Raw genomic sequence first — 26,080 nt, 5'->3', positions numbered from 1 at the left:
TTTTCTAGATCTATAGCCAAACATGCATAGGCATATCTACTGTAGTTTTCTAGATCTATAGCCAAACATGCCTAGGCATATCTACTGTAGTTTTCTAGATCTATAGCCAAACATGCCTAGGCATATCTACTGTAGTTTTCTAGATCTCTATATTTTTAGGGATGCAATGATGGTATTTCTTTCAAAAACAAAATATCATCTGTGTTTGCTTTATAGTTATTTTATATTGTAGTATTAATAAGGTAAAAATGATATTATTATCAAATTTTAGGAAATCAAATTGTTCATTTAAGGGACATAATTTCATTTTCTAAGTCAAGGCTCCCGGGCCTCCAAATATCTAACTACTGCAATGACTTAAATTTGGCGAAGTCGTTGGTTTTCCTGGCTGATTAAGGCAATTATGGAAGAAGAAGCTTACGAAAAGATGTAGGGCCTTCACAAACTTTCTGGCAGGGGCCTTCCCACAGGGCCGGTCCTACAGATTGCGTGGCCCTATGCGAAACTGATTGCGCGGGGCCTAATTTGGGTTGTGATAAGGATAATAAGTGAAACTTATGATTTAGTATTAGAAAATAGATTCGTCTTTGCATTTTTTAAAAATACTTTACTAAGTACAAAATCACTGTCAAATTAACTTTACTAACTTTACGAGCCATCTACAGTAGATAGTAGTTTTCCAACAAAAAGCCTATAAACATTCAGATCTGCCTTTTAGATTTACTATCGACTAGCAAAATATCGTTTTTGGTGTTTTTTAAGAAGTCGAGAAAGATTTAGATATTTGCAATCCAGTGACTATTACAGTAAATTAAGTATTCAAACTTCTTCTTTTGGTTAAAATTCGGCTGATTATTACATTTTTGTTAAATGAAAGCTAACAATACAGTCTTTTTTTAATCGCAGGCTGGATTGGCGTTTTCCATATTGAATGACAAATTTTATCTGTTATAAGGAGATTTGCATCAGTTTTCGGAAGATTTTAATAATTTCTGGAGATTTTCATGACTTTTTCTTATATTTTATCATTTCAGGACAATTCTAGGAACCCTTTAATAATCAGTTAAAATGGTTTATTTTAATAATTTACACCTAGAATTTGCATCGCGCGGGGCCTATGAAAGTGCGGGGCCCACTGCGGCCGCATAGGTTGCAGTGGCTTAAGACCGGCCCTGCCTTCACATACCTAAATCCGGACCTAAGAATAGTAGTTTCTTGTCTTATATGTTACAGACGTTACTTATATATGTTACAGACGTTACTTACATATGTTACAGACGTTACTTACATATGTTACAGACGTTACTAACATATGTTACTTAAAACAAAAAAAAGATTTTTGTTTTTTTTCAACGTATTATGTGGGTCAATCTAGCCATGAATGTTAATCTATTAATTAAACTCTGCTAAGTCGTTGGTTTTCCTGGCTGATTCAGGCAGCCCATTTCATTCTCTAATGGCACTAGGGAAGAAGGAGCACTAACACGAATTTGTTATAGCACATAGAACAAAAAATGTGTCTATCCTTTTGTCTGAGTATTTCTTTAGGATTTTATTTTCTATTTCTAATGATGGTTCAGTGTTTTATGTATTATAGCTACTTTACTTTTTATTTTTCTATCCAGAAGTGTCTCTGAGTTTAGTGATTTTACTAGTAGTGCTGCTCTAATCAAATTTGAGTATTTGTTTGATATAAATTTCACTGCTATATTTTGTATGTGTTTTAGTTTCTTCTATGTTTATTGAGTTGAGGATGCTTATTCTAAAATTAGCTTAACAAAAGTTAAATAGCACTTTAGTTTAATGTTCTTGTTTGATTTGTAAAATGTTTTGCTTGTAGCTTATAAAGTTCTTGAACAATGTTTTTTTTTTCTATTAAATGCAAATACTTTTCAATCAAAATACTCTTTCAGAAACACTCGCTCAAGTCTCATGCCCGTCTCTTGAGGTAAAAGAAAAATCCTGTAAAGTACTAAATAAATGAATGAACGTCTTTTTGTATCGATTTTAGTTTTATGTGATATGTTTGTTTGTCTTCCAGTCTGCCCAGTGTAGATCGTAAAAACTAAAAAGATATTGAGAATCCGATATAATGATATTTTACAAAGCTAATATGAGCTCACTCTGTCTGTCTGTCTCTTTGTCTGTCTGGTAAAAAGTGTGTACTCGTTATTTCTCCCACACCCAATCTCGGATCAAGTTTAAACTTTGCCCATTTATGAATTGGCCTGGACAAGACATAAATAAACAAAAAATCAATTAATTACTGGTCATTAAATATTTCTTTGATGCCATTGAAGGAAATTAATGATTCAGTGTTTATATATACGGCTAAATATGTAGGGTTTCGTCTCTTAGATAATTTGACATTTTATTTGATATTGAATAAGGTAAAAAAAAATTTACTTTATTGAAAAATTGTTTTTTAAGTGCTTTTTATCTTTCTAAGTTCAGATGTAACGGCTATTTGTTTCTTATTTGAAAGCGAAATATATTTTTTTCAAATCCACTATGCTAGCAGTGTTGTTCTTTTTTTAAATAGTGAACTATTCAATACTAATAGTAAAGAGGAGACTATATTAACACAGTAAGCACAATTCCTCTATAATTTGAAATCATTTTTGAAAACCTTTAGTGTGTGTGTGTGTGTGCAAAGCTTATATAATCTCTTTCTGACTGTCTGTCTGTCTGTCTGTCTGACTGTCTGTCTGTCTGTCTGACTGACTGGTACAAATCTACTTCACATTTTATCGCACTTTCTCTCTGAGCAAGTTTAAATTGGAACTGTAAAATATTGTTGATTTTTTTCTTTAATCATTTTTTCGTTCGACTTTAAAAAGGTAAATAAAACTTAAAATATTGACAAATAAGACTGTAGACTTGCAGTTCATTCCCATATATAACCTTTTATACTTTTTAAACTTTTAATTGCGTTTTTTCTAAAATAATGTTTACAAAATTTGTATTACTTAATTAAGGTTTTTCTATCATACAAGCTATTTATTTTTGACATAAAGTTTTCTAGTTTTGTTTTAATAGAGAAAGAATGCATTTAATATGTAAATAGGTTGAAGTTACTATAAAAGAATAATTAATAAGTATTTTCTTTCACACAAGTGGTTGCAAAGAGTTACAGACGGGAAACAAACACAATTATACTAAAATAAAGTTTTCTTCCTTGAGACCTTGAATGAGAGATTTGTTCTGTAGTCACAGATTAATAATAAATTACTGTAGACGTTACTAATTAATAACGATAATAACGAGACTGTCTTGATCAAGGTAGATATATATAACTAACTTTTTATTTCCGTTCGATTCTTTGCTTTCGCATAAAACATAAACAACAAACAATGACGTAATATCTTCTAATATTAACACATCCTTCCTTTTGAAGCTATCATCACATCCTTCCTTTTAAAGTTCTTAATACTTATATTTACAAGGAATTTTGACGACTCGACCACTTCTGGTTGTCTTGACCGGCACAGCAAGTTCTCTAAATGTTGGTTTATAATTGTCTGTTTCTTTTGTTCTAACAGTTTGCTGTTCATTGTCTTCGTCGGTGTCATAGTACCCAGAGATGTCTTCTTCATAGCTCTTGTTTAAAAACCGTTGATTTCGTCTGCATGTTTTCCCATCATTTGTCTTTATGATGTAAGATCTGGGTGATGGATGTTTCTTAATGACGACTGCTTTCTGCCATGTTTGTCCTAGACGAACTCTCACCTTCTCCCCGACAGAGTAGTCTTTAGGTAACCTTGCTTTTGCATCGTACCTCACTTTGCTTTTCCTCTGTCGCTCGTTGAGTAATGTCTCTGCATTTTCAGCTACCGATGGTTTCAATAGTTTGGGATCAGTTGGAATGATGTCCTTGAGTCTTCTACTCATCAGCAGTTGTGATGGCGAATAAAGCAGTCCGCTTATCGGAGTATTTCTATACTCGAGCATAGCGAGATATGGATCTTTCCCACTATTGTATGCTTTGTTGAATATCTGCTTTACGATACCAACATACACCTCACTTTGTCCATTTGATTGAGGGTATCTGGGACTTGATGTTGTTATCTTGAAACCCCATTCAGAAGCAAACTCTCTATATTGATAGCTATTGAATGGCATATTGTCGCTCACTATTTCTTCTGTTATGCCATGTCTAGCAAAAAAATATCTCGCTATTAACACAAGATTGGCACGTTACAAAATAAACAATTAGATAATCATTTAATAGCATCTGTAAAGCCAGGTTCACATTAAACAACTTGACAAATATCAGTTCAGTTAATACATGTGAATATTAACAATGTAATAATTATAACATTAATATATCTCCTTATCCTGTGCTATCAAGCGCCTAACAATTCAGTAAATTCGGCTACACTTTCAATGTCTGTGCATCTCGTCTTTTTGTATTGTCAGAGCTTGGGATGTGTTTGTTTATAGTTTCACATAATAGTTTGTATTGAAACCTGCTCCCTGTCTGAGTGGACCACTTCAGAGGCCCATTTTAAAGTTGTGTTTCCAATCAAACCATTGTAATGACACAAGATGCGTAGAAGTTGATGTGAATCGGGTTTTTCCTAAGTAATGTGACGAGTAAGAACAGAGTAGGATTATGAACAAGAAGAATAACGGACAAGACGCCTAAGAGGACGCTAGGCTAGCGACGACAGAGGACTGTGCCCTTTTTATTGTTTATTAAATTGTTGAAGTTACCAGCCTGCGTTATTAAGTATATTCTTGATTCATTCTGTTGTTGTGTCATATGGACTCGCATGCACCATTAACATATATATACTCATCAACAAAATAGACCATCAACAGATGTGGCGACCCACGACGGCCAGGGCGTCATTTTGATCTACAATCTAGTTAACTTCATGTTCTGGATATATCTATCTACAATTCTACACTTGGCGAAGTGCACTGGAGAAGTACTGGATTAACATTCGTTTATTTCTACTAGATCTACCCTACGTCTGTGCTAATTATCTGGACTGCAGCTGGATTTTGGCATCTTTGTTCCAGTGGATCTAGACTTTCTATTAGAGAAAATTCGAAACCGTTACCAGCGTCTAGCTTTGTCAGCCAGGTTAGATATTTTTAGATTGAACCTGGATCTATATATAGATCTATATTGACTATATTGTGTCTGAATCCAGAACTATTTCGTCCGTGTAAGTGATCTAGGGCAGTCCGTCGTCAGTATACCTCTATCTAAATATATATACCTCAAGACTACTCAAGAGTGAAGATACCTCATTTTGTCAGGTTTATCTATTTATTGTGAGTACGGAAAGTCATCTGAGTCTACATATCTAGTATCTACAAGCTGACCGTTGGATCGAGTCACCTTGTCAGGTTTGTTTTTCAAGCTATTAATTGACTGTTGCAGTGTTGCTGAGCTTACAATCTAATCTACACACGAGTGATGGTATACCCTACTACCACACTGCGTGACCATCTATTCAACTTGTAAAGTTGACTAATTTATATTCATCAAAAGAGAGAGTTGGACTTAGTCATTTTTTTTACCTCTCTTGAGACAGCACCACCAGCTTGTCTCAATATTGACTTATGTTCCTGACCTGAAGACAGAAGCCAGCACCAACAGATCATCAAGTGGAACCGGAACCTTGGAACCTGACCAGAGGACTTTATCTGAGAACCGTACCATACTGTGGCAGCAACAGGAGAGATTGGCCTAACTCAGTACTGCCTGTCGAGTAGCCATTGTGGGAGCACACCTTGCCTTGCCTAAGACAAAGACAGTGGGGAACTTGTGTGGAACTGACCGTTGTAGCTCCGTGGACTGAACAAAGGGGATCTAACTAAAGATAAGTTTAGGGTTAGGGACAGCTTAGGTCTAGTAATTTTAAGATTGAACGTGTAATACGAATTCTAGTCTAGATCTAGATTCTATATCAAGATTCTAGTTCTAGATCTAGATCTAGTCTTATATCTAATTATGGTTGGCTGCCTGGTCGTGCGGTTTGCGCGCTGGACTGTCGTTCAGATTTATCGATGGTCCAGGGTTCAAACCCTGCCCGCTCCCATCCCCCGTCGTCCTGCGGGAGGTTTGGACTAGGAAGTAATTATCTTCAACTCTGAAGGAACATCCGAATTGTGTAAAACATTATCGATCTAGACTTACATCTAGTTCTAGATCTAGAATAAGATCTTGTTCTAGATCTAGACTTAGATCTAGTTCTAGATCTAGACTTAGATCTAGTTCTAGATCTAGACTTAGATCTAGTTCTAAATTCAAGAACTAGGTCTAGATCTAGCTAGATCGAGATCTAGTTTGTATGGCAAATGGCAATGGAGATGTTAATTTTTATTGCGAGGGGAAAGTCTTGCCCAATTTTGTCAAGTCATTTCTAGTTAGCTCACTACCTAAAGAAGGTCAATAATTTATTTCGTGTTGCCAATTTATCTAATTTTGTAATAAGAATAAATCATTTTTGGTTTAGTTTCTCTTTACTACATTAACATGTTATTAATTTTGAATAAATGGATAAGGTTAATAATTACTTAAAAAATATATGTCTACGCTAAATGAATATATGGAGATGCTTTGGCTGGGGGGGGGGGGGTAAAGCACTTGGAACCGGAAGTCCCGTGTTCGAATTCTGGTGAAAACTCTAGTTAGACCACTTCGGGTGCCGATTTCGATTTGTGTTTCCACACAAACTGTCTTTGTAACCTTTTGTTTGGTAGCTTGAGTTACACAAAATCAAATCTCATGGGCCCTTGCCGTCTTATGCCTTCTCGTCCGTCCGTCAGGAAATCTATTATGTTATTGAAAATAATCCCATTCGACTTTCACTCACCATTGATCAAATTCATGGACAGGGGTTCACTTTGAGGAGAATCGAAGTCATCATTTGAAGCTTTAGCTTTGCACCTGTGAAAAAGATATTTGGTTTCGAGCTCTGTAATGGCGACAGAAATGGCAGCAGTAATACAGGCTGAAATTTTCAAAGTTGTATAATATCTCTTCTTAAAAAACAAACTGGTGTGTTGAATAAGTTCAAGGTTATGAATTGTTGTTCTTATGTATATTTGGAACATAATGATAGCTGCCTTAATTATCTGTTTTTTTTTCTTGCGAGTACGGACATTGTAGTAGTAATAGAATTCACTGAAGTAAATGCATCTTGTAAACATTAGTCAATGATATTAATCTGTTCACACACCAAGTTAGCTATTTCTCATGCATAAATAAATAAATACGTAAATAAGTTAATTATACTTCGCTTTGTACTGTAACGCTAATTCTAGTTAAAGGGGGATCGAACTTGATTTGCTTTAGGTTGCTTTTTACCATCACTAAAGAGATACAAGACACTGATAGCAAAGACAAACAGACACAAACACTCTTTTGTTCCCCTGGCAATCAAATCATTAAATAAGAACAATCTGGTATAGACTTTGTCACATGTAAATTATGAGCGTGTCTGGTGTGAATGTACACTTTGGTTTCTTATAGTTATAATGTTTTTTGTTTGAAGTAATGCACAAATTGTAAGACAAATTTCCATACGGACAATAAAGATTATTATTATTATTAAGGGTTGTTAACGGAATAAAAATAATAATAAAACCAACTTAAACGTAATATGACATAGGAAATATAAAAAAAAAATTACCTAAAACTTGCAGATTCCTTAATACTGTCAGCTTTGATAGTGTACCTGCTTGCACTTGATCCTTTCTCAATCATGCCATCTTTCGTCCACTCAAACAAGGTGGCGCCATCATTGGAGGAGCAGGTCAGAACAGCTTCTTTACCAGGTAAAATCTCGTTGCTATAAGGAGCCGATGAATTTATTACTGGTTTCTGTAGTTGTCCTAAGAAAACAATCAAAATATATGCAAGTTGTGCCATCAATGATATTTGAAACAAAATATATACCGCTATTTCGTCCAAGATGTCTAAAACAAAGAACGTGATGAAGAAACCTCACATCGCTGTAAATAATGACAACAAAAAAACAACAACAAGAAAAGGAAAGCTCATCTTCACCATCGTATCTCTAGGATGCAGTGGTAGGAGATCACAAATGCAGCCATTTCTTTCATTTTTTTTCTTATCTTCTTATCTTATAGATTACAGACGTAAATTAAAAAAAAAAGAAGACAAATTAAGTCTTACACGTTCCATTTGTCAGTCTAGTCATGCAAATTAATCAATGTCTTAAACTCTGCTAAGTTGTTGGTTTTCCTGGCTGATTCATGCAACCCATGCCATTCTCTAATGGAAATAGGGAGAAAGGAGTGGTTGTAATAATGTGTCATAGCATATGGAATAGAAATGTGCTTCTATCTTTCTGTCTGAGTATTTTATTTGTTTTTTTTGTTGTTCTATTTGTAAATTATGTTTCAGTGTTTTATGTATTATTGCTACTAGGGACAAAACGCCATTGCAATTTACATTATAGCTATCAGTTACTCTTTGACCATTGAAAAAAACGACATTAGTACCATGTTTAAAAAATGTACAAATTGAAAGACGTAATTATTTTTTTTAATGTTTCTATATTATGATATTTTAGATCTTGCAAAGTTCTGATGCAATGTCTACCATTTTGTTTTGTGAAATCGAACCATTTAATTTAAAATGAATATTGTTCTCAATTTTTTTCTTATACAAATACATCATATTTTATACAAAACTTTATGATACCCGGTTAAGGGACAAAGAAAAATATATATGTCCTCTCTTTTAAATGCTGTCCTACTTACTACCACATCCTGAATGGATAGGTACATAACCAGTGTAACAGCTGCAATTTTTGGTGGCAATATCACAAGTGGCTAGAGTGTACTTGGTACCCACACAGGTGAGGGACTCGGAACAACTAGCTCCGTAGACTGGCTCCAACACTGAAACATAAGAAAGAAAATTTATATGTTAATAGGAATTAATGAAAAACAAGTCACGTAAAAAGCTTTGAAAATATGAAGTTCTCTTCTATGAAGTTGATGGTGGTCTATAATTTCTCATTCATCTATTTCTTTTCATGCTTGAATATTGCAAGGAATATTTTTTCCCAGTGAACTTTGCATAATCAAATTGTTTTATTAACAGTCCTTCTTAATACGTTTCGCCAAATAGCAATGAAGGTATATTTATTCATTACCAAGTAAAAAGAAACAGTGTAAGAATTAAAAAGACGTACGCCAAATTTTTTCTTACTACCAAAATTTAGTAGAAAATAATCAGGTTATACCAGAGTTTTCACTACTGTGTGTCCAATTAGTATTTTTTTCCAAAAGATATACATAACCTGTAACCTAGGATAGGGCCATTTCTAGAAATACAGATCCACCCAATGTCTAGACACATGCGAAGCGTTTGCAAGCTAATAGTAGAAATTGTAACAAGAATATGAAACATGGTACAATGACAATATACATTTTTGCAAATTTTATTCCAAAGTGGAACTGAGTTTTCACGTGACATTTTTGCAATCATCCTTAATCTTCGGTTCTCATTACAAGGTAGAACATCATTGCAAGACTTAGAGCGTGTTTTAGAATTTTGTTTTCTTTTAATATCAGCCAATAATCAAGCGGGGCGTTGGGGCTGAGTGGTCAGCCGCTCGGTTTCCGGAACGAGAGGTCTCAGGTTCAAATCCTGAAAAAAAAAATTTTGAATTTATAGGACGCCCCTGAGTCCAATCATCTCTAATCGGTACCCGACATTAGCTTGGAAGTGGGGAAGTTCAAATCCCTGTAAAGTAGGAACATATTCAACAAAATATTGACCGTTACGTCAGTCTGGGGTCCGTAAGGGACTCTTCTGGTATGTTTAGAGTCAGACAATTTTGTAATAGATAAACTAAAGTGAAAAAAAAGCTACATTTAAATATTAACAATAAATAGAAAATATAATAAAAGCATCAATAGCTAATGAAAGTTTAGAATTAGGCTAAATTCAGATGTACTTAATTTGTTTTAGATTATTTTGCATAATCTTTTATCACATTTATCACGTTTAGATTTACGCAATTAAAATCTAATTCTCCTTAACACTAATACTAGGGACTCAAAGCCGATTTTTCAAAATGGTCACGTAGCACGAACTTGAAATATAGCTTAAAGTTTGAACTTTTTTTCTAAAATTCATAAATTATTAACCAAAGTAGCGCCTTTAAAGTATATTTAAGTAAATTAAATATAAAAATATTAATACACTCCAAGGTTAATATGCTGTTAATACAGGACTGAGTGTCAAATGGCAAGACAAAATACCAGATACTGAAGTCCATCGAAGAGCGGGTCTGCAAAGCATCCACACAATCCTGATGCAGTCCCAGCTGCGATGGGCAGGACACGTCTGTAAAATGGAAGACCACCGTATCTCTAGACGACTCATGTATAGCCAACTAAGCGAAGGAAAGCGCTCGCAAGGTGGTCAAATAAAGCGCTTCAGGGACACTCTCAAAGCTTCTCTGAAGGCGTTCAGCATAGACCCAGCCACCTGGGAGACAGAGGCACATAACAGAGCATCATGGCGTAGCGCTGTGAAAACTGACGCACAGGTTGCTGAGGAAAAGAGAACAACGCTGGCAGAAGAAAAACGCCAGAGAAGAAAAGCAAGGCCAATGACACTAGCTGCAGCTGGAATAACCTGCCCAGTGTGCGGCCGAACATTCCGGGCTCACATAGGTCTCACCAGCCGCATGAGGAGGCACAAAACTCCAGTGCAAAGCCCTCAGCCCTCTGGATGACAAAGTGGTCATCATCGAACCACGATGGACGAACTATATATATATACAAATCAGCTATCAAGCTGTTAGAAGATAGCCTTATAGATATAGAGAAACATTTGTATTTATAATCTTGCATCAGAGCAAGTATCTCAGTGACATGTTGTCGATGTTGATCAAAATTTAATGATTCATTTTTAGTTATCTACTTCTTCACAATTTAAGATTTTATTTTGAATTTAAATTTCAACACATCCAACTTGGTCACTTTTTTCCTTCAGCAAGATCAACCTTATAGACTTGAAGCTTTTGGTAAATGTTTCTTAAAATTGTTTATTTAGCTTTAATTAACCACTTTTTGAAAGATAATATAGTAACTAGTCCTAAGATTATTGTTGTTGTATTTATTTTTGGAAAATACTGTCATGTTCATAATTAGTATAAATTGTTTAAAGTCTTTTAAAAATATCAAGTTTACATAAAACTTACTCATCTACTGATCATAGGTTGATAACAGCATTCTTATCCATTTTTAATTTGAAAAAAATGTATTATTATTTCATCTTTCATGTTTTTGTGGATATTTAGTTAATTGGAGACTAATAGAGAGGTTTTGACTGGATCACGGTCATTTCATCCCTTGTCACTTCATCCCACTTCATCCCCGGTCACTTCATCCCCGGTCATTTCATTCCCGGTCATTTCATGCCCTGGTCAATTCATCCCACTTCATCCCCTGTCACTTCATCCCCGGTCATTTCATCCCCAGTCACTTCATCCCCGGTCATTTCATCCCACTTCATCCCCGGTCACTTCATCCCCGGTCATTTCATGCCCTGGTCAATTCATCCCCGGTCATTTCATGCCCTGGTCTATTCATCCCCCCATTTTTTATCATCTGATCATTTTATCTAACAAAGAGTAATCGTAGAAATCATGAAATAAGCAACATGAAATATATTCATTTTTATCTACATTACAAATAGTGTAACGCAATAGATAAGAATAAAATTAAATGTTCCTAGAAACTATAAAAAATGTAACATTTATATAGATGTCATGTAAAATAGTTTCTATAAGTACAAGCATAATGTAACAATAGATAGGCTATTGTAAGTACAGAATACAATCCATCGATTCATATTGCTGAACAATTTTTGTAATTCTCTTTGCCTATTTAGAACTCCAATGTTTGAAAGAAAGGCTAAAAATGACGCGCCCATTTTCAAGAAAGATCGTTTGAAAAATAAAATAATGTGAAAGATGATCGTCAGGAGTTATCAGCGGCATGATCATTAGTATTCTAATTGTTCTCATCTCTTAAATGATTTCCACTACTTCCACCAAACCTTGGCACGCGCAGAATAATATTATATTACATTCCCCCACAACCAATAAAAGCGTTATAGCTAAGTACACACCCAGATTTACAATATATTATAATATATAGTTAAACAATGAATAAGAAAAATATTTAATTGGGGATGAAATGACCTGGGATGAAGTGACCAGGGTTGAAGTGACCGGGGATGAAGTGACCAGGGACGAAGTGACCGGGGATGAAATGACCGGTCATCGTTTTGAGAATTTGGAACTGAAATCAGTAATCTAAATATAATACCTATTGACTTACTTCATTAATGATAAAAGAAAATATGATCTTGTATTGCAACTAGAGACTATAAAGCCTACACATGTAGATCCAGATCTAGATATTTCTAAATATTTAAATTTCTTTTATTGGACATGTCAGAGCTAGCAAACTAAAATAATAATAATTATATAAGAGTTGTATTCTGAAATGGAAATTATTATTTTTTAAAATGCAGTTTGTTTATAATTAGAGTCTAGATCTATTATATTAGTAGTGTAGAAAAAGCGATGGAATGACAAAATAAAAGAATGGTTTGGCATGTCATGAAAAGAAATTCTATCAAAGGGAATAGGACAGACAGGAATAGACAAAGGCTTACAGTCGATAGATCATGTGGGTTGCCCCAACGGTTTATCAGACTAAGGAAAGGTTAAAGTGAAGTAGTGTATGATGAACTAATAAAATTATCGTAAAGATCAATCTTAAAATGACATTTGGATCTATATAGTCTTATTCTTACTTAACTTTGACAATTAGACATATATCTAGATCTATTTGTAGGGCTTATTAGAATGTGGATCTAGAAAGCCTGCCATAAAAGCTATTAGGTCTGGGCCTTATTGATGGCTACTTTTTGAAGAAGTTTTTGGTTTTAAGTTTAAACGAATAACGTGACGGACCTTCGTTCTAGTTGCCTAGACCACGATTAGATCTAGATCTAGACTAGTCTAGACCAAGACAGAATTTAGATTCCATAGACAAGTCAAAACTCTAGAATAGATCTGTGTCGCTAGGTCTAGAACTTGAAATATAGATCTAGGCCTAGATCTAGTTTTAGACTTCAACTCTTAATGATGCCAAAAGATATAATTTAGTATAGTTCCATGATTTAGTGTTATATTTAAACTACTTTATATATATATAGGCCTATATATATATATATATATATATATATATATATATATATATATATATAATATAGATCTAGATCTAATTAAAAGACCAGATTGACTCAAGATTTCGATAGATCCACTCGATGCCACATTTTGTTGATATTATCAATGAAAAAAAAACGATATTTGATGACTTTCTATACATTTATTACACTCATAATTATTTATTAAACATGTTTAAACATTAGTTTTTTTTATGAACAGTAAATCCTACTCTTTAATTTGTATCAATCACTTTTGGATAATACGTTGATTTGTTTTTTTTTAAATGGGTTTACTTTGGGCTTACTTGCGAAAACATGACCCCTTAGAAACGAAAAATACTTAAGATTTGTTACAAATTAACATTTCATTAACGTGGCGATACCATTTTTTTTTTAATTTAAAATAATAAAACATGAAAAAACAATAAATATCTAATGTTTAACATTTTATTGTCTCTACTCGGATATTTTTCTTACAAATTATAAGTTGTACATTTAATAAAAAGCAATTTCTATTTTTTGATAAGGAGCATTTTGGCTCATTCTAGCAGACTACGCAAACAGGCGAAATCGCTATTTTATGCGTCTTGTTCAGTTTAAAATGGAGGGGGGGGGGCATGTCAACGCTTGTTTTTAAATTAAAATGTATACACTCCTAAAGAAAAGTAGACAAGCTTTTCAAAGGTAACATTAACTAGGCCAACGTGTCTTTATCGCACAGCATTTCAAACTTTTTTTGGATTTTTAACATTTATTTATTTAAAAACAATGTTAATCAATTATTTATTGGTACCATTGTAAAGCTCGTTCACGTTTCGATTAAATGGACATGTTTAAAAAACAACAATTCATTTGTATAAAACGATCACAGCCTCTAAAACAATTATTCGATGCGGTGATGTTAGACGTAAATATATATATATATATATATATATATATATATATATATATATATATATATATATATATATATATATATATATATATATATATATAATTTTAATTTTTATGAAAGGACTTAAGATAACCTTTCCGACGGTACCATTTTTACAGTAATCAGTAATCGAATATTTATACTTTAAGATATGATAGGGGGGAAAATGCCTCAAACGTCTTACGCAATTTAAAAAAAAAAACGCGATTTTTCTTCGGTTTTGGGTCCCTACTAATACATTGTAGTGAGTAAAGTCACAATAATCAATGACACAAGTGTGCATTATGAGCTTATAAATACTCACAAGGAGCCAGTCCAAACAGAAAGAGGGCTATAGTTGTCATAACTGTAGTCCTAGTAGTAGCAATCAGCTTGTAAAGTCTTAAGATCTCACTGCTTCTATTGGACTTGAGGTTTCTTAATGCAGAAGTTGGCCCGCACAATAGCTTTTAGAGTAGGAAGAGTTCACTGTCACGTGACATGACGGTCTCCAAGCCACGGGTTTCGAGCCTTCTACAGACAGACATTGATTGTTTACCTAATAAGAAAGTGTTTTTTTTCAGTTTCCGTTACCTGCGCCGTTCTCAACTTGGGTTCAGGGGCGTAGATAGGAATTTTCCATCATTTGGGGGCCCGGAGGGTTTGGCCTCTTTGGGTTCCCTTGCATTTTCCGTAATATTTAATAATTAATGTAAAAAAAAGTCATTTGCCCCCCCCCCATCCTTTCTCAAGCGGGGGCCCGGGGGGATTTTCCATTTCTTCCACCTCCTCCCCCACCCTAGTTACGCCACTGGGACATTTTTCGTATTATGAAAGTAATTCCTTTTTGTTTTCAACTAAACTATGTTTGTATGTCAAATGTGGCTAATAAACAGTTTAATTTCAACTTATTAGGATATCAATTAGTGTTGCGAGGAATCTAGGAATGAAGCTGGCAGCAGAGAGCCTCTGAAAGAATCGGAGAACTCCCAAGCAGTGGTGTAGCATCCATGGCGCGAATGGGTTTAATGAACCCGGGCTCAAGACCTTTGATAGTATTACATGAGTGGGGGGGGGGATGATGGTGAGAGTTTGGTTAAGAAAATAATGTCTTGCACAGGGAAAACAAAAGAAAAAGGGAAAGGGTCGACAATAATAATTAGGCATAAAGCACTAGCGATCCAGAACTTTTGAGTGTTGGTGGGTGTGTGTGCAAACATTTACTTTTAATTTGAGTTGGAGTTCTAACTGAACCTAACGAAATAAGATCATTGAAAAGATATAAAAAAAAGGGCACACATTTAAGGCCCAGATGATTGCCTCTGTAGAAAAAAAAACGAAAAGAAAACTTAAATAGACTGCCGGCAGACAACGATAACGACTTTGTGCTGCATCAGAGTGGAAGAATATGCAGGTGCCAGCTAAGTTTGCATGACAGTTTGTGAAACACTGCACTCATCCTTTATCTTCTGAATCAAACACATTGCTATTATATCATTGTTGCAGGGGCGAATCCATAACTTTAAACTATAATTCCAGTAGACACTTACCCTCAGTTTATGCGTTTGTGTGTAACACAAAAAAAAAAGATGAAGAGGCCGAAATTCAAAATTTACAGCTTCCACCTTTCACTTGTGTTTGAGATCCACTTTCTATAGTGTGTTCATCGTGGTTCTATGATGACTGCATTTGTCATCCAGGACGCTAAGGACTTTGCACTGCGTTTTTTTGTCTCCTCATGTGGCTGGTGAGACCTATGAGAGCCAAGAATGGTCAGCTACACACTGGGCAGGTTAGTCCAGATGGCCGTTACGTCGGTGGCCTTGATTTGTTTCTCCGACGCTTTTCTTCTGCCAGTGCTGTTCTCTTGTCCTATGCAATTTGTGCGCCAGTTTTCACAGCGCGACGTCATGACGCTCTATTATGTGCTTCCGTCTTCCAGGTGGCTGGGTTAATGCTTAAGGCTTTCAGAGAAGCTTTGAGGGAGTCCCTGAAGTGTCTACTTTGTCCACCTTGTGGCGCTGTCTGTGAATGATTGCGATGCCAATTTGGAACGATAAATATTAGACAAATGAATCTTCTTCAAATTGCATGATTCAGTGTGAAAAGAGGCTGCTGCATTCATCACAACCGTCTCTATGTAAAAGGAGTGCTTTGATACCACATGGTGTTTTGAAGAAAACTTAACTATCTAAGATAATACGTATCTCTTGATGTGGAATAGACAAGGCATTACTAAAAGTACAAAGCTGGGATCTGTCAAGCTGTCATTATTCCACAGAAATGTGGACAGTATACAGAAGTCATGCAAAAAAAAAAAAAACAAAAAAACAACAGCAACAAAACAAAACAAACTAAACAACTTCCGCATGATTTGCCTCAGAAAAAAAATGAATGTTAAATGGCAAGACAAAATACCTGACACTGAAATCCTCCGAAGAGTAGGCCTGTAAAGCATCCACATAATGCTGATGCCGCCAATCAATCACGTGCATACTGTCACTGTCTGAAACATTGATCTTACCAATTAATCGAAGATAAACTAGTATTCGGTATACATCTGGGGATGTCGGTAAATAGGTACATTATCACGTGACAGTTGCAAAGTAACCTCGTGAAAGGCACAAATTCATTAAACTTGGGTTTGAACCCGGGACCATCGACAGTCCCGCGCGCAAACCGCAAGACCAAGCAGCCATGTATTTACATGACAGTCTCTGCTAAAGAAAAATAAAACTTTCCAAGTACTAGTAATATTCTCTTTAAGAAGGTGTTCTAGTTCCTGATTTTTTTTTTCACTTATGACACCCTCTCAAGACTATCACTACTTTCCTCGTCTCATGTTTTAGAGATCTTTCTGTCTATTTGGAGTTTAAAAAAATCCGAAAATGAATTTAGTGCATGATGTAGGATGCCAAAAAGAAAAGAAATGCACACAGCTAAAGGGGAGGATAATCTACCATGACCTTCATTACAAGACAGCAAGAGTTAAACAGCAATGACATCGACTGACCATCATTTGTCTTTTTATTTCTATTTTCAAACCAACCTTGACAACTGTCTTACCTATATAGACTTGATCTGAATCTATATGCTCTGTTCATTTTATTTCTTACAGAAACCCAATTTTTTTTATATCAAACATGTAGGCCTCAATGTAGACTTCACTGCAGACATGAATGTAACATATCTCAGCATTGTACTGACTGTAAACATTCAAAAAGAAGAAAAGACATGTCCGGTCACGAAACACTAATAAAAATGAAATTAAAATGCCTGTTTTCTTCTTGATTGAGGTATGGAGCACTGCTTATCAAATTTTATGAACAAGTACCACTCGCTGAGGAGCAGTAAATTGAAGTACAACTTGGTGAGGAGCAGTAAATTGTTGTACCACTTGGTGAGGAGCAGTAAATTGAAGTACAACTTGGTGAGGAGCAGTAAATTGAAGTACAACTTGGTGAGGAGCAGTAAATTGAAGTACAACTCGGTGAGGAGCAGTAAATTGAAGTACAACTTGGTGAGGAGCAGTAAATTGAAGTACCACTGTCTTTTAATTGTTACTTTTTATCCATGTTAAGACCCGTGGGCTTGATTTGACCCATGAAACGTTATCGGGCCCCTAGAAACCTCTGTCACAAAACATAATGAAGTCTCGGTTTAATTTAATTTTTTATTTTCGCTGATGTGGCCCTAGACAAGAGGGTTGGACATTTATTTGGCCCTTAGATTGAAAATTGTTTGGCACCACTGTGTTAGAGGTATCAGGTTACATTACGTGTACAAAATTGAAAAGAAGAAGATAGCGCGAGAGAAACTTTTATAAGAAAGTTAACTCTTTCTCTCCTAACTGACGATACCAACGTAGATTCCACCAGAATGTGTTAAATAATTTTGGAGAGAAAGAGTTAACTTTCATGTAGCCCAGGTAATTTTCTCACATTGGACAGCCTGCGATTTTTCAGGTGACGACAATGAACATAAATTTTTATTCCTGTGAGACTTTATGTCTATTCCTTTTCTTTTAGTTGTCTTCCTGTCTCTTTCAACCAGCCCGTCACCGTTGAAAAAAACAACAACATAATACCTCGTTATCGATATCTAAGAAAAAAAATCTTTCTATGAGATATGTTAAAAATAGTGCACGCAAACGAAATTGCATTATAGAAAGAAGCAAAGTTACATTTCTTCTTGTTTGTTGTTTGATAAGATTATTAAGATCAGAGTTAATTTTTAGCGGCCCCCAAAAGGAGAAAAGACGCCATTAGTTTTGTGTGAAATGTCTGTCCGTCTGTCCGTCCGTCCCGTTTAGATCTCGTAAACTAAAAAAGATAGTGAAAATCTGACATCATAATATTTTAGACCATACAAAGTTCTGATGCAACGGCTACATTTTTTTTCTGAACGCGAAAAATCTAATTTTTTAAATCACTTATGCCATGGGCGTAGCCAGGATTTTTTTTTCGGGGGGGGGGGGTGGGGGTTAAGTTTCAATATCACTGCCTGGTATGGCAATCTGAGCATTAAAAATAAAAATAAACTTAATAGAATCCTAAATGCTGCTGGCAAAATCATTGGCAAAAAACAAACCCCAATTGGGCAGTTGTTTGAGACAAACATCTATAAAAAAGCTAACAAGATCCTCGAAATAAAGAATCACCCTTTGTGTCAGGATTTTGTGATTTTACCATCACAAAAGAATACAAGACACCGATAGCAAAGACAAACAGACACAAACAATCTTTTGTTCCCCTGGCAATCAAATCATTAAATAAGAACAATCTAGTATAAACTTTGTCACATGTAAATTATGAGTGAATCTGGTGTGAATGTACACTTTGGTTTCTTATAGTTATAATGTTTTTTGTTTGGTGTAATGCACAAATTGTAAGACAAATTTCCTTATGGATAATAAAGATTATTATTATTATTATTATTAATACGCTCTTGGAACTAAGTGACTGTAGTTTGCTTTAGATTTTATATCGAAAAGAGAAGTTTTATCGTCAAAATCTTCTGTTGGGGGTTTTCCACCTCAAAATGCTCTGTAGGGGGATCTTAGACTCAAAACCATCTGCAGGGGTTTTAAATTAAAAAAAAAAAGCCATCTGTAGAAGAAGGGTTTAAACTCAAAACCCCCGATTGGCTTGGCTACGCTCAAATAATTTTAGTGTGTAATTTGCTTTTTCTTATATTGAAGATGTATTTTTAGCACTAAACCCCTCTGAATGGGGGTTTAAACTCAAAACCCCTTTCGGCAACGCTCATAGCATTTTGAGTGCGTAATTTACTTTTTTTTCTTACACTGAAGATGTATTTTTTAGCCTCAGACCCCCCTGGCGGGGGGTTTAAACTCAAAACCCCTTTGACTACGCTCATAGATTTTAGAGTGAGTAATTTTCTTTTATTTATATTGAAGAGGTGCTTTTTAGCTTCAAACTCCACTGGAGGGGAGTTTAAACTCAAAACCCCTTAGACTACACTCATAACATTTTTAGTGTATAATTTGCTTTGTTTTTATTATTAAAGAGATATTTTTTTACCTTCAAACCCCGCTGAAGTGAGGTTTAAAGTCAAAACTGAGTCAAAACCCATTTAGCTACGCTCATAACATTTTGAGTGCGTAATTAGCTTTTTTTTTATATTAAATAGGGGGTTTATCGTAAATTTTAGACGGGGTTTTAAAATCAAAATCTTCCTTAACTGTGCTATTGGAATTTGGGGATTTTCGTTTGCATTTTTTTTTGTTTTCTTTTAAAGAAGAAGGGGAGTTAACTGCAAAAACCCCAGGTAGGGGGTTTAAAACTCAAAACCCCTAGTAGGGGGTTTTAAACTCAAAACCCCTAGTAGGGGTTTTTAAACTCGAAACCCCCTGGTAGGGGGTTTTAAACTCAAAACCCCTTTGGTTGTGCTGGGGCAAGTGATGGTTTAGTATTAAAATCTCACCTAAAATAAACAAAATCAAAGCAAAAAATCATTCACTAAATTCCGACTTTCGGGGGGGGGGGCCCCCTGGCTACGCCCATGACTTATGCAAGCAGTTTTTTTTTAAAGAGAAAAAGCTATTTAGTATGCATTATAAGTTAGACCTAATTTAAAACGAATAGTAATCTTCTAAACTGCATTTTCTGTAACATATCCTTAATCGGGAGAGACTCGAATTATATTAAATTGAGGATTCGAATAAGAGATTGAGTCTTTTCAAAACAAATACATCAATTATAAGACTCTAGTTAGGCCAATGGAGGTTCGAACCCTGGTGAAGACTGAGATTTTCAACTTCGGAATCCTTGGGCGCCTCTGAGTCCAGCCAGCTCTAATGGGTACCTGACATTAGTTGGGGAAAAGTAAAGGCGGTTGGTCGTTGTGCTGGCTACATGACACCCTCATAAACCGTAGGCCACAAAAACAGATGAACTTTACATCATCTGCCCACAAGGTCTGAAAGGGAAACTAGTTAGGCCAGGTTCACATCTAACTTTGCATTCACTTTCACCTATCCTTTGATCTGCTGTACCGTTGGGGCACTACACAAGATCTGTCAACCTTCTTTCTCCATTCTTATCTCTCATTTGTCTTTGATATAATTTCATCAGGATGTTCTTTCTGAAAATATTGAAGCCTGCCTGGGTGGACCACTTCGGGGGCCGATTTTGAGTTTGTGTTTCCACACAAACTGTCTTTGTAACTTGTTAAAGAAAGTAGAGTTTATTGTTTAGAGAGAAGAGTTTATTATTTAAAGAATTTTTTTTAGATGCGATTGAAATAAAAACAAAACCAATTCTAATAGCATGAATTAAATAGTTCTAATCTTTTTCTTTTTTTTTCGTTAGAAAGAAAGCGAGAGAGAGAGAGAGAGAGAGAGAGAAAGTAATGGTACTAGTTAACATTGTTAAAAAAATAACAACAAAAACAAACAAACCCGGATAAGTAAAAGTGCTACTAAAATAAACGGTCTGGGGCGCATTATGAGGCGGGTTTTTCTAAATCAAGTCAAAAGTCTATTTGGGAGAAATTACGACGATGCGAAGGTAAAACAAAACAAACAAAATGGAGAGAGAGAGAGAGAGAGAAATATGGAGAACGGGCCGTGAAATTTTCTGAAACAATTACACGTATTCACAAGCATAAAAAAGTATGTTAAGTTGATTGTTAGAATTAGACCCGTTCATTAAAATAAAAAAAAAAGGGGGATGTTCCGACCATCATAAACAATATAAAGCCTGGGGAAAAAATCAACGGGCGTAGCAGATGTGTACTGCTATTATTGATATAATTAAGTACTATAACAAAAGAAGAAACGCATCATTCTATAGAAGAAGCACATTCTTTCTTGTTTCTGAAAGGTCACTATATAGCAAAGTAAGGAACAAAGAAGATACGTTTTTGTTAGTAAGAAGGAGCAGTGACAGAAAGGAAGCAGTTTGAATCTTAGTTGGTAATTTTTTCTAGTGTTACTTTGATGACTATTTGCTTCTCTCTTTATATGTTTTATTTCTTGAACTACTCAGTCTCTATTTCCCTCTGTCTTTCCTCTCAGTCTTGTTAGTCTCTTAGTTCACCTTTCTCGCCTCATTTCTTTTCGCTATCTTTTGTATCCTTGTACATTTTTCTTCTATCTTATCTTATCTTATTAACTACAGACGTCAATTCAAAATAGTAGTGAATTACGCCCTTCGCATTTCGTGTGTCAATCTAGTCATGCATGTTAATCAGCGACTTAAACTCCGCAAATGTTTTGTTTTTCCTGTCTGATTCAGGCAACCCATTTTCTAATGGCGCTTGGGAAGAAGAACACCTCTATTAATTTTTCTCTTCCTAACCCTTGTCTCTATTTCCCTCTTTTTTTAAACTAGTGGCTTACTCTTTATTCGTATCATTCTCTTTGTCTTTTTTTCTTTCTTTTCTCTCATTATCGCCTTAGTTTAGTTTGTTTTTCTATTTTGTGATTTTCTCTCTGAGGATCTTTCTCTCCCTGTTTTGTCAATATTTCCGCCATAAATATATAACTATTTAGCGTGATTTCTTTCCATTTTCAATTTCTTTTCCATTTCTCTCTAACTCTTCAGTTCAATGATCTTAAAACTAGGTAATGTCGTTTCTAGAGTAAACAAACAGACAGAGTAGACAAAAAAACAACAACAACAACAAAACAACATAAAATTTTATTTTGGATGTCATTAACTTTTTAACGCAGATATCACCTTTCTGCTAACAGCCAACTGTCACTGATGTTATACGGACCTGCATGTCTATTTCCCTACAGGGTTTGAGATCAATCATCAACGACATACTTAAAATATATCAACAGCAGCAGGTAATTATTCTCTTGATTCTATAAACATATATGTGTCATTCAATTTTTATAGTTAATGAAATATAAGTCAGTATAGAGAATATTTATTTAATACGTGTATGCTATTTACATTCAAAAACCGGAGCAAATTTTTATTTTATTCCTACGTAGCAGTTGCATTTCATTACCATGTATACCCTGCCTCTTACCGCTCTGACATAGCATGATAATAAGACTACATTTATTGAGTGTGTTGAGTGGAATTAAAAAAAAAATAGAATAGAATACTCGAGTGAGAGCGCGTTACAATGCCAGAGTGATAAAAAAATGGGGTCCCTCCAAAAGCTATGAAATAATTAAATATTGGATTACGTAGCCGAAGAAAGGTTATCGATTATATGTAAAATCATTTTATTAGGGGTGAAAGAAAAGTTATACTCGAATAAAACGGACCGGTCCAAGTTATAAAAGGGAAGGGGGCCATGGCAAAATAAAGCCTGGGCCCAAATCAACGGGCGTAGCCGGTGGTTAACACTAGTTAGTTTATATTATTAAGAAAAGTAATGAATTTTGAACACAACTTTATGCTTTTTCTGTAAAAATTCGGTAGAGTGTGTTTGGAGTAGGGGTGAACCGGGTAGTAGCTCCGAATTGTAACAGAAGGAAAACAAGGTAGCCGTGTTTCAAATGTATTTGAAATGTTTTATTAGTTGAAGTTCCATTTCTACGCATTTACTTTCCTAAAACATTTCGAAGTGTCAAACTTTGAAACATTGATACAAATTAGTATCTAGTTCTACGTCCATTATTTAACAGTAAATAGACGGAATATTTATTTACTAACATTTTTCTGGCCTTCTATGTAGCAAAGTAAGATACCAGCGCAAATATTTCTAAATGCGCGATAGGCTTTTTTTGATAAGAAAAATTCCCAAAGGCCATTCTAGTCTCCAATCATATTGGAAGCACCATCATAGCTTTAGGCTCTAGTAGTTTATTTAAGGAAAAATGGGGATCATTCATTTCTTTTAGCATTTGTTCAGTCAAATTTGCAGACGTCTGGTTCTCACAAATATGGAAACCTAGAAATTACTTTCTTTGGATGTTCCGTTATCAAAGATCACTAAACAGCAAAAAAATTACTAATTTGATCAACTTTTTGTCTTGTCACGAATGAAAGAGAAAACTGTGCGGAATGGATCTTCTTTAGTACCGGTATTTTTTCCAGAACTGCATTGCCCAACAGGTCTAATATTTCGTTTTGAATCTGTGGGGCTTTGTTTTCCTGCCAAATGTCAATATTCATAGCAATTTTCTGAGGTTTATGTATAAATATGATGGTGTTAACTTTCTTTAAGAGCTTAATAGCTCACCAAATACCAAGAATGGGTCGGTGAAAGACACCATTCCATTCATTTAGTCATCCCTCTATCTTCTACATCTTTGTTATAAACGTTCACCCCAAATCTATTTCCTCATTAATGGAAATAGTTTCTAACATATTTAATTTTAACGATTCCAATATAACACTCTGATGTTTCTTTGGCTTGCTAAATATTTATGTTATTTTCATTTTTTAGCACCCCGTAAGGGGAAAAGCCGCTATTAGGATTGCGCAAAATGTCAGTCTGTCCGTCTGTCACACTCAGATCTCGGAAACTATATCTAGAAAACCAGAAATGAAAAATATTATTTCACCATGCGATGCGGCTTGCAAGGTTCAGGTGCAACGGCTACTTTTGGTTTTAGCAAACCGTTGAATTTATAAAATTAATTATGCAAGCGATTTTTTCATAAAATGCACAAATTCTAAAACAATACATAAATGTAAGGGAGATAATGTTACATTATGTTAACAAAGAAAGACAATTTTTTTGTGTATTTTCAGTATCGCTAAGTCAAATACATCTATAAAATGTACAAGAAATGTTCACAACAAATATAAATATTAGTTAACTGTGTTTTTTCTAGTCAACTAGCTGATAAATTAAAAGAAAACATTTATGTTTGTTTATAAAGGCTGAGAATGCACTTTGTATGTAAAAATCACACACATTTAAAAAAAATTGACTTTTTATACAGAGACTTTCGTGCAGTAGCGTGACGCCACAGCATGACACGGTACTAAACTAGTTCCCTAAAATTTTTTTAAGAATCAGATTTTATTTATTTTTTGTTTAGTGCCTACATCAGGATAAAAAGACGCTTATTTTTGTGTGTTTTGTCTGTCGGTTGGTCTGTCCGTCACGTTTAAAAAAAATGCTATTGAAAATCTGATTTAACCTTTAATGTTCCTTCCAAAACATTGCAATAGTTTTAAGTATGTATAATAGATTGTTCCTGATGATTTTGTGAAAAACAAAGCAATGTCAATGAATGTTTGTTTGCTCCGGTTTTTGAATGTAAATAGCATACACGTATTAAGTAAAAATCTCTATACTGACTTATATTTCATTAACTATAAGTTTTTCCGGATTTTGTTTTATAAAAAATAAATTATGTCAAATGATTGTTTGAAATCGCATCATTAACTTATATATAACACTTATATTTTTGGAAAATACGTTACTATAGTTTAATTATCGATATCAAATTGTTTCGTATTTTCAACTTAAAATAAATTTATGTCAAATGATTTTTTTTTAAAACATAGACAATAGGCTGTTCAGGATTTAAAAAAAATAAAAGTAATTTACTTGAAACGATTATTGAAAATCACTTTTTTAGTTTTATTTTACTTTAAATTTTCTTGCTGAAACATAACACAAGTTTTTTTTTTTAATCGATAAAGAATGTTCCGGATTTTGTTTTGAAAAAAAAAACACCCTTCTTTACTTTGTTTTAATTTTCCTACAAATCGTAGCAAAAATTGTTCCGAATTTTATTTAAAAAATCTACTAACGCCAAATAACTGTTTGAAATCCCTCTTCTAATAGACAAAACAAATAATCTTCTTCTTATTTACGAAAATCGTATGTTCCGGATTTTCATCTAATTTTCACACGAGACCTTCCTAAAAATGTATTAGAATTATCTGGAGTTATCTTTCTCTCTCTCTCTCTCTCTCTCTCTCTCTCTCTCTCTCTCTGTCTGTCTCTCTCTCTCTCTCTCTCTCTCTATATATATATATATATATATATATATATATATATATATATATATATATATTAGGGGTGCAACGGATAGTACTTTTTGATATCCGACCGGGGCCGGATATGACCGGATAGTAAAATTTGATATTCGGCCGGGGCCGGAGCCGGAGCCGGATACCTAAGTGTCTTGTAAATATCTTGTATTGCTGAACATTTTACGAAACTGTTAAATCACATACCTATATTGTTTTTTTTTCCCTTTTATATACCTTATTGTTTTAAACTCTGTTACTGATTGATTTATTCAAACTTAACAGTATTTCTAAAAATCTGTATAGCATGAGTGTGTCTATGTGTATGTACGATGCCACCAACTGTAAAGGATGTGTGTAGGAAGGTCAATGTAAATAATGTTAATATATATTTAACTAGTTACTAATATAAATCTCATAAGTAAAATACAATCTGCCTTGTATAGTGGTCGGTTGTGTGTTCATGAATTTCAGACCATCAACTTGGTCAGATATACC

The 26,080-nt window shown here is 34.5% G+C and overlaps 1 protein-coding gene across 1 annotated transcript; it reads right to left on the bottom strand.

Moving 5' to 3' along the window:
- Nucleotides 1-6,825: 6,825 nt before the first annotated feature.
- LOC106078220 (uncharacterized) lies at nt 6,826-14,695 on the bottom strand. The gene is made up of 4 exons (XM_056043217.1): nt 14,488-14,695; nt 8,749-8,889; nt 7,653-7,854; nt 6,826-6,907 (listed from the first exon to the last, which is right to left on the bottom strand). The coding sequence occupies exons 1-4, from the start codon at nt 14,525-14,527 to the stop codon at nt 6,826-6,828; spliced, it is 465 nt and encodes a 154-aa protein (XP_055899192.1). The 5' UTR covers nt 14,528-14,695.
- Nucleotides 14,696-26,080: the final 11,385 nt, after the last annotated feature.

Source organism: Biomphalaria glabrata, chromosome 10, assembly GCF_947242115.1.
Source record: "Biomphalaria glabrata chromosome 10, xgBioGlab47.1, whole genome shotgun sequence".
Taxonomy (NCBI): domain Eukaryota; kingdom Metazoa; phylum Mollusca; class Gastropoda; family Planorbidae; genus Biomphalaria; species Biomphalaria glabrata.
Note: the sequence above shows the minus strand (reverse complement) of the source record. Positions and strands in the feature narration are given on the sequence as shown.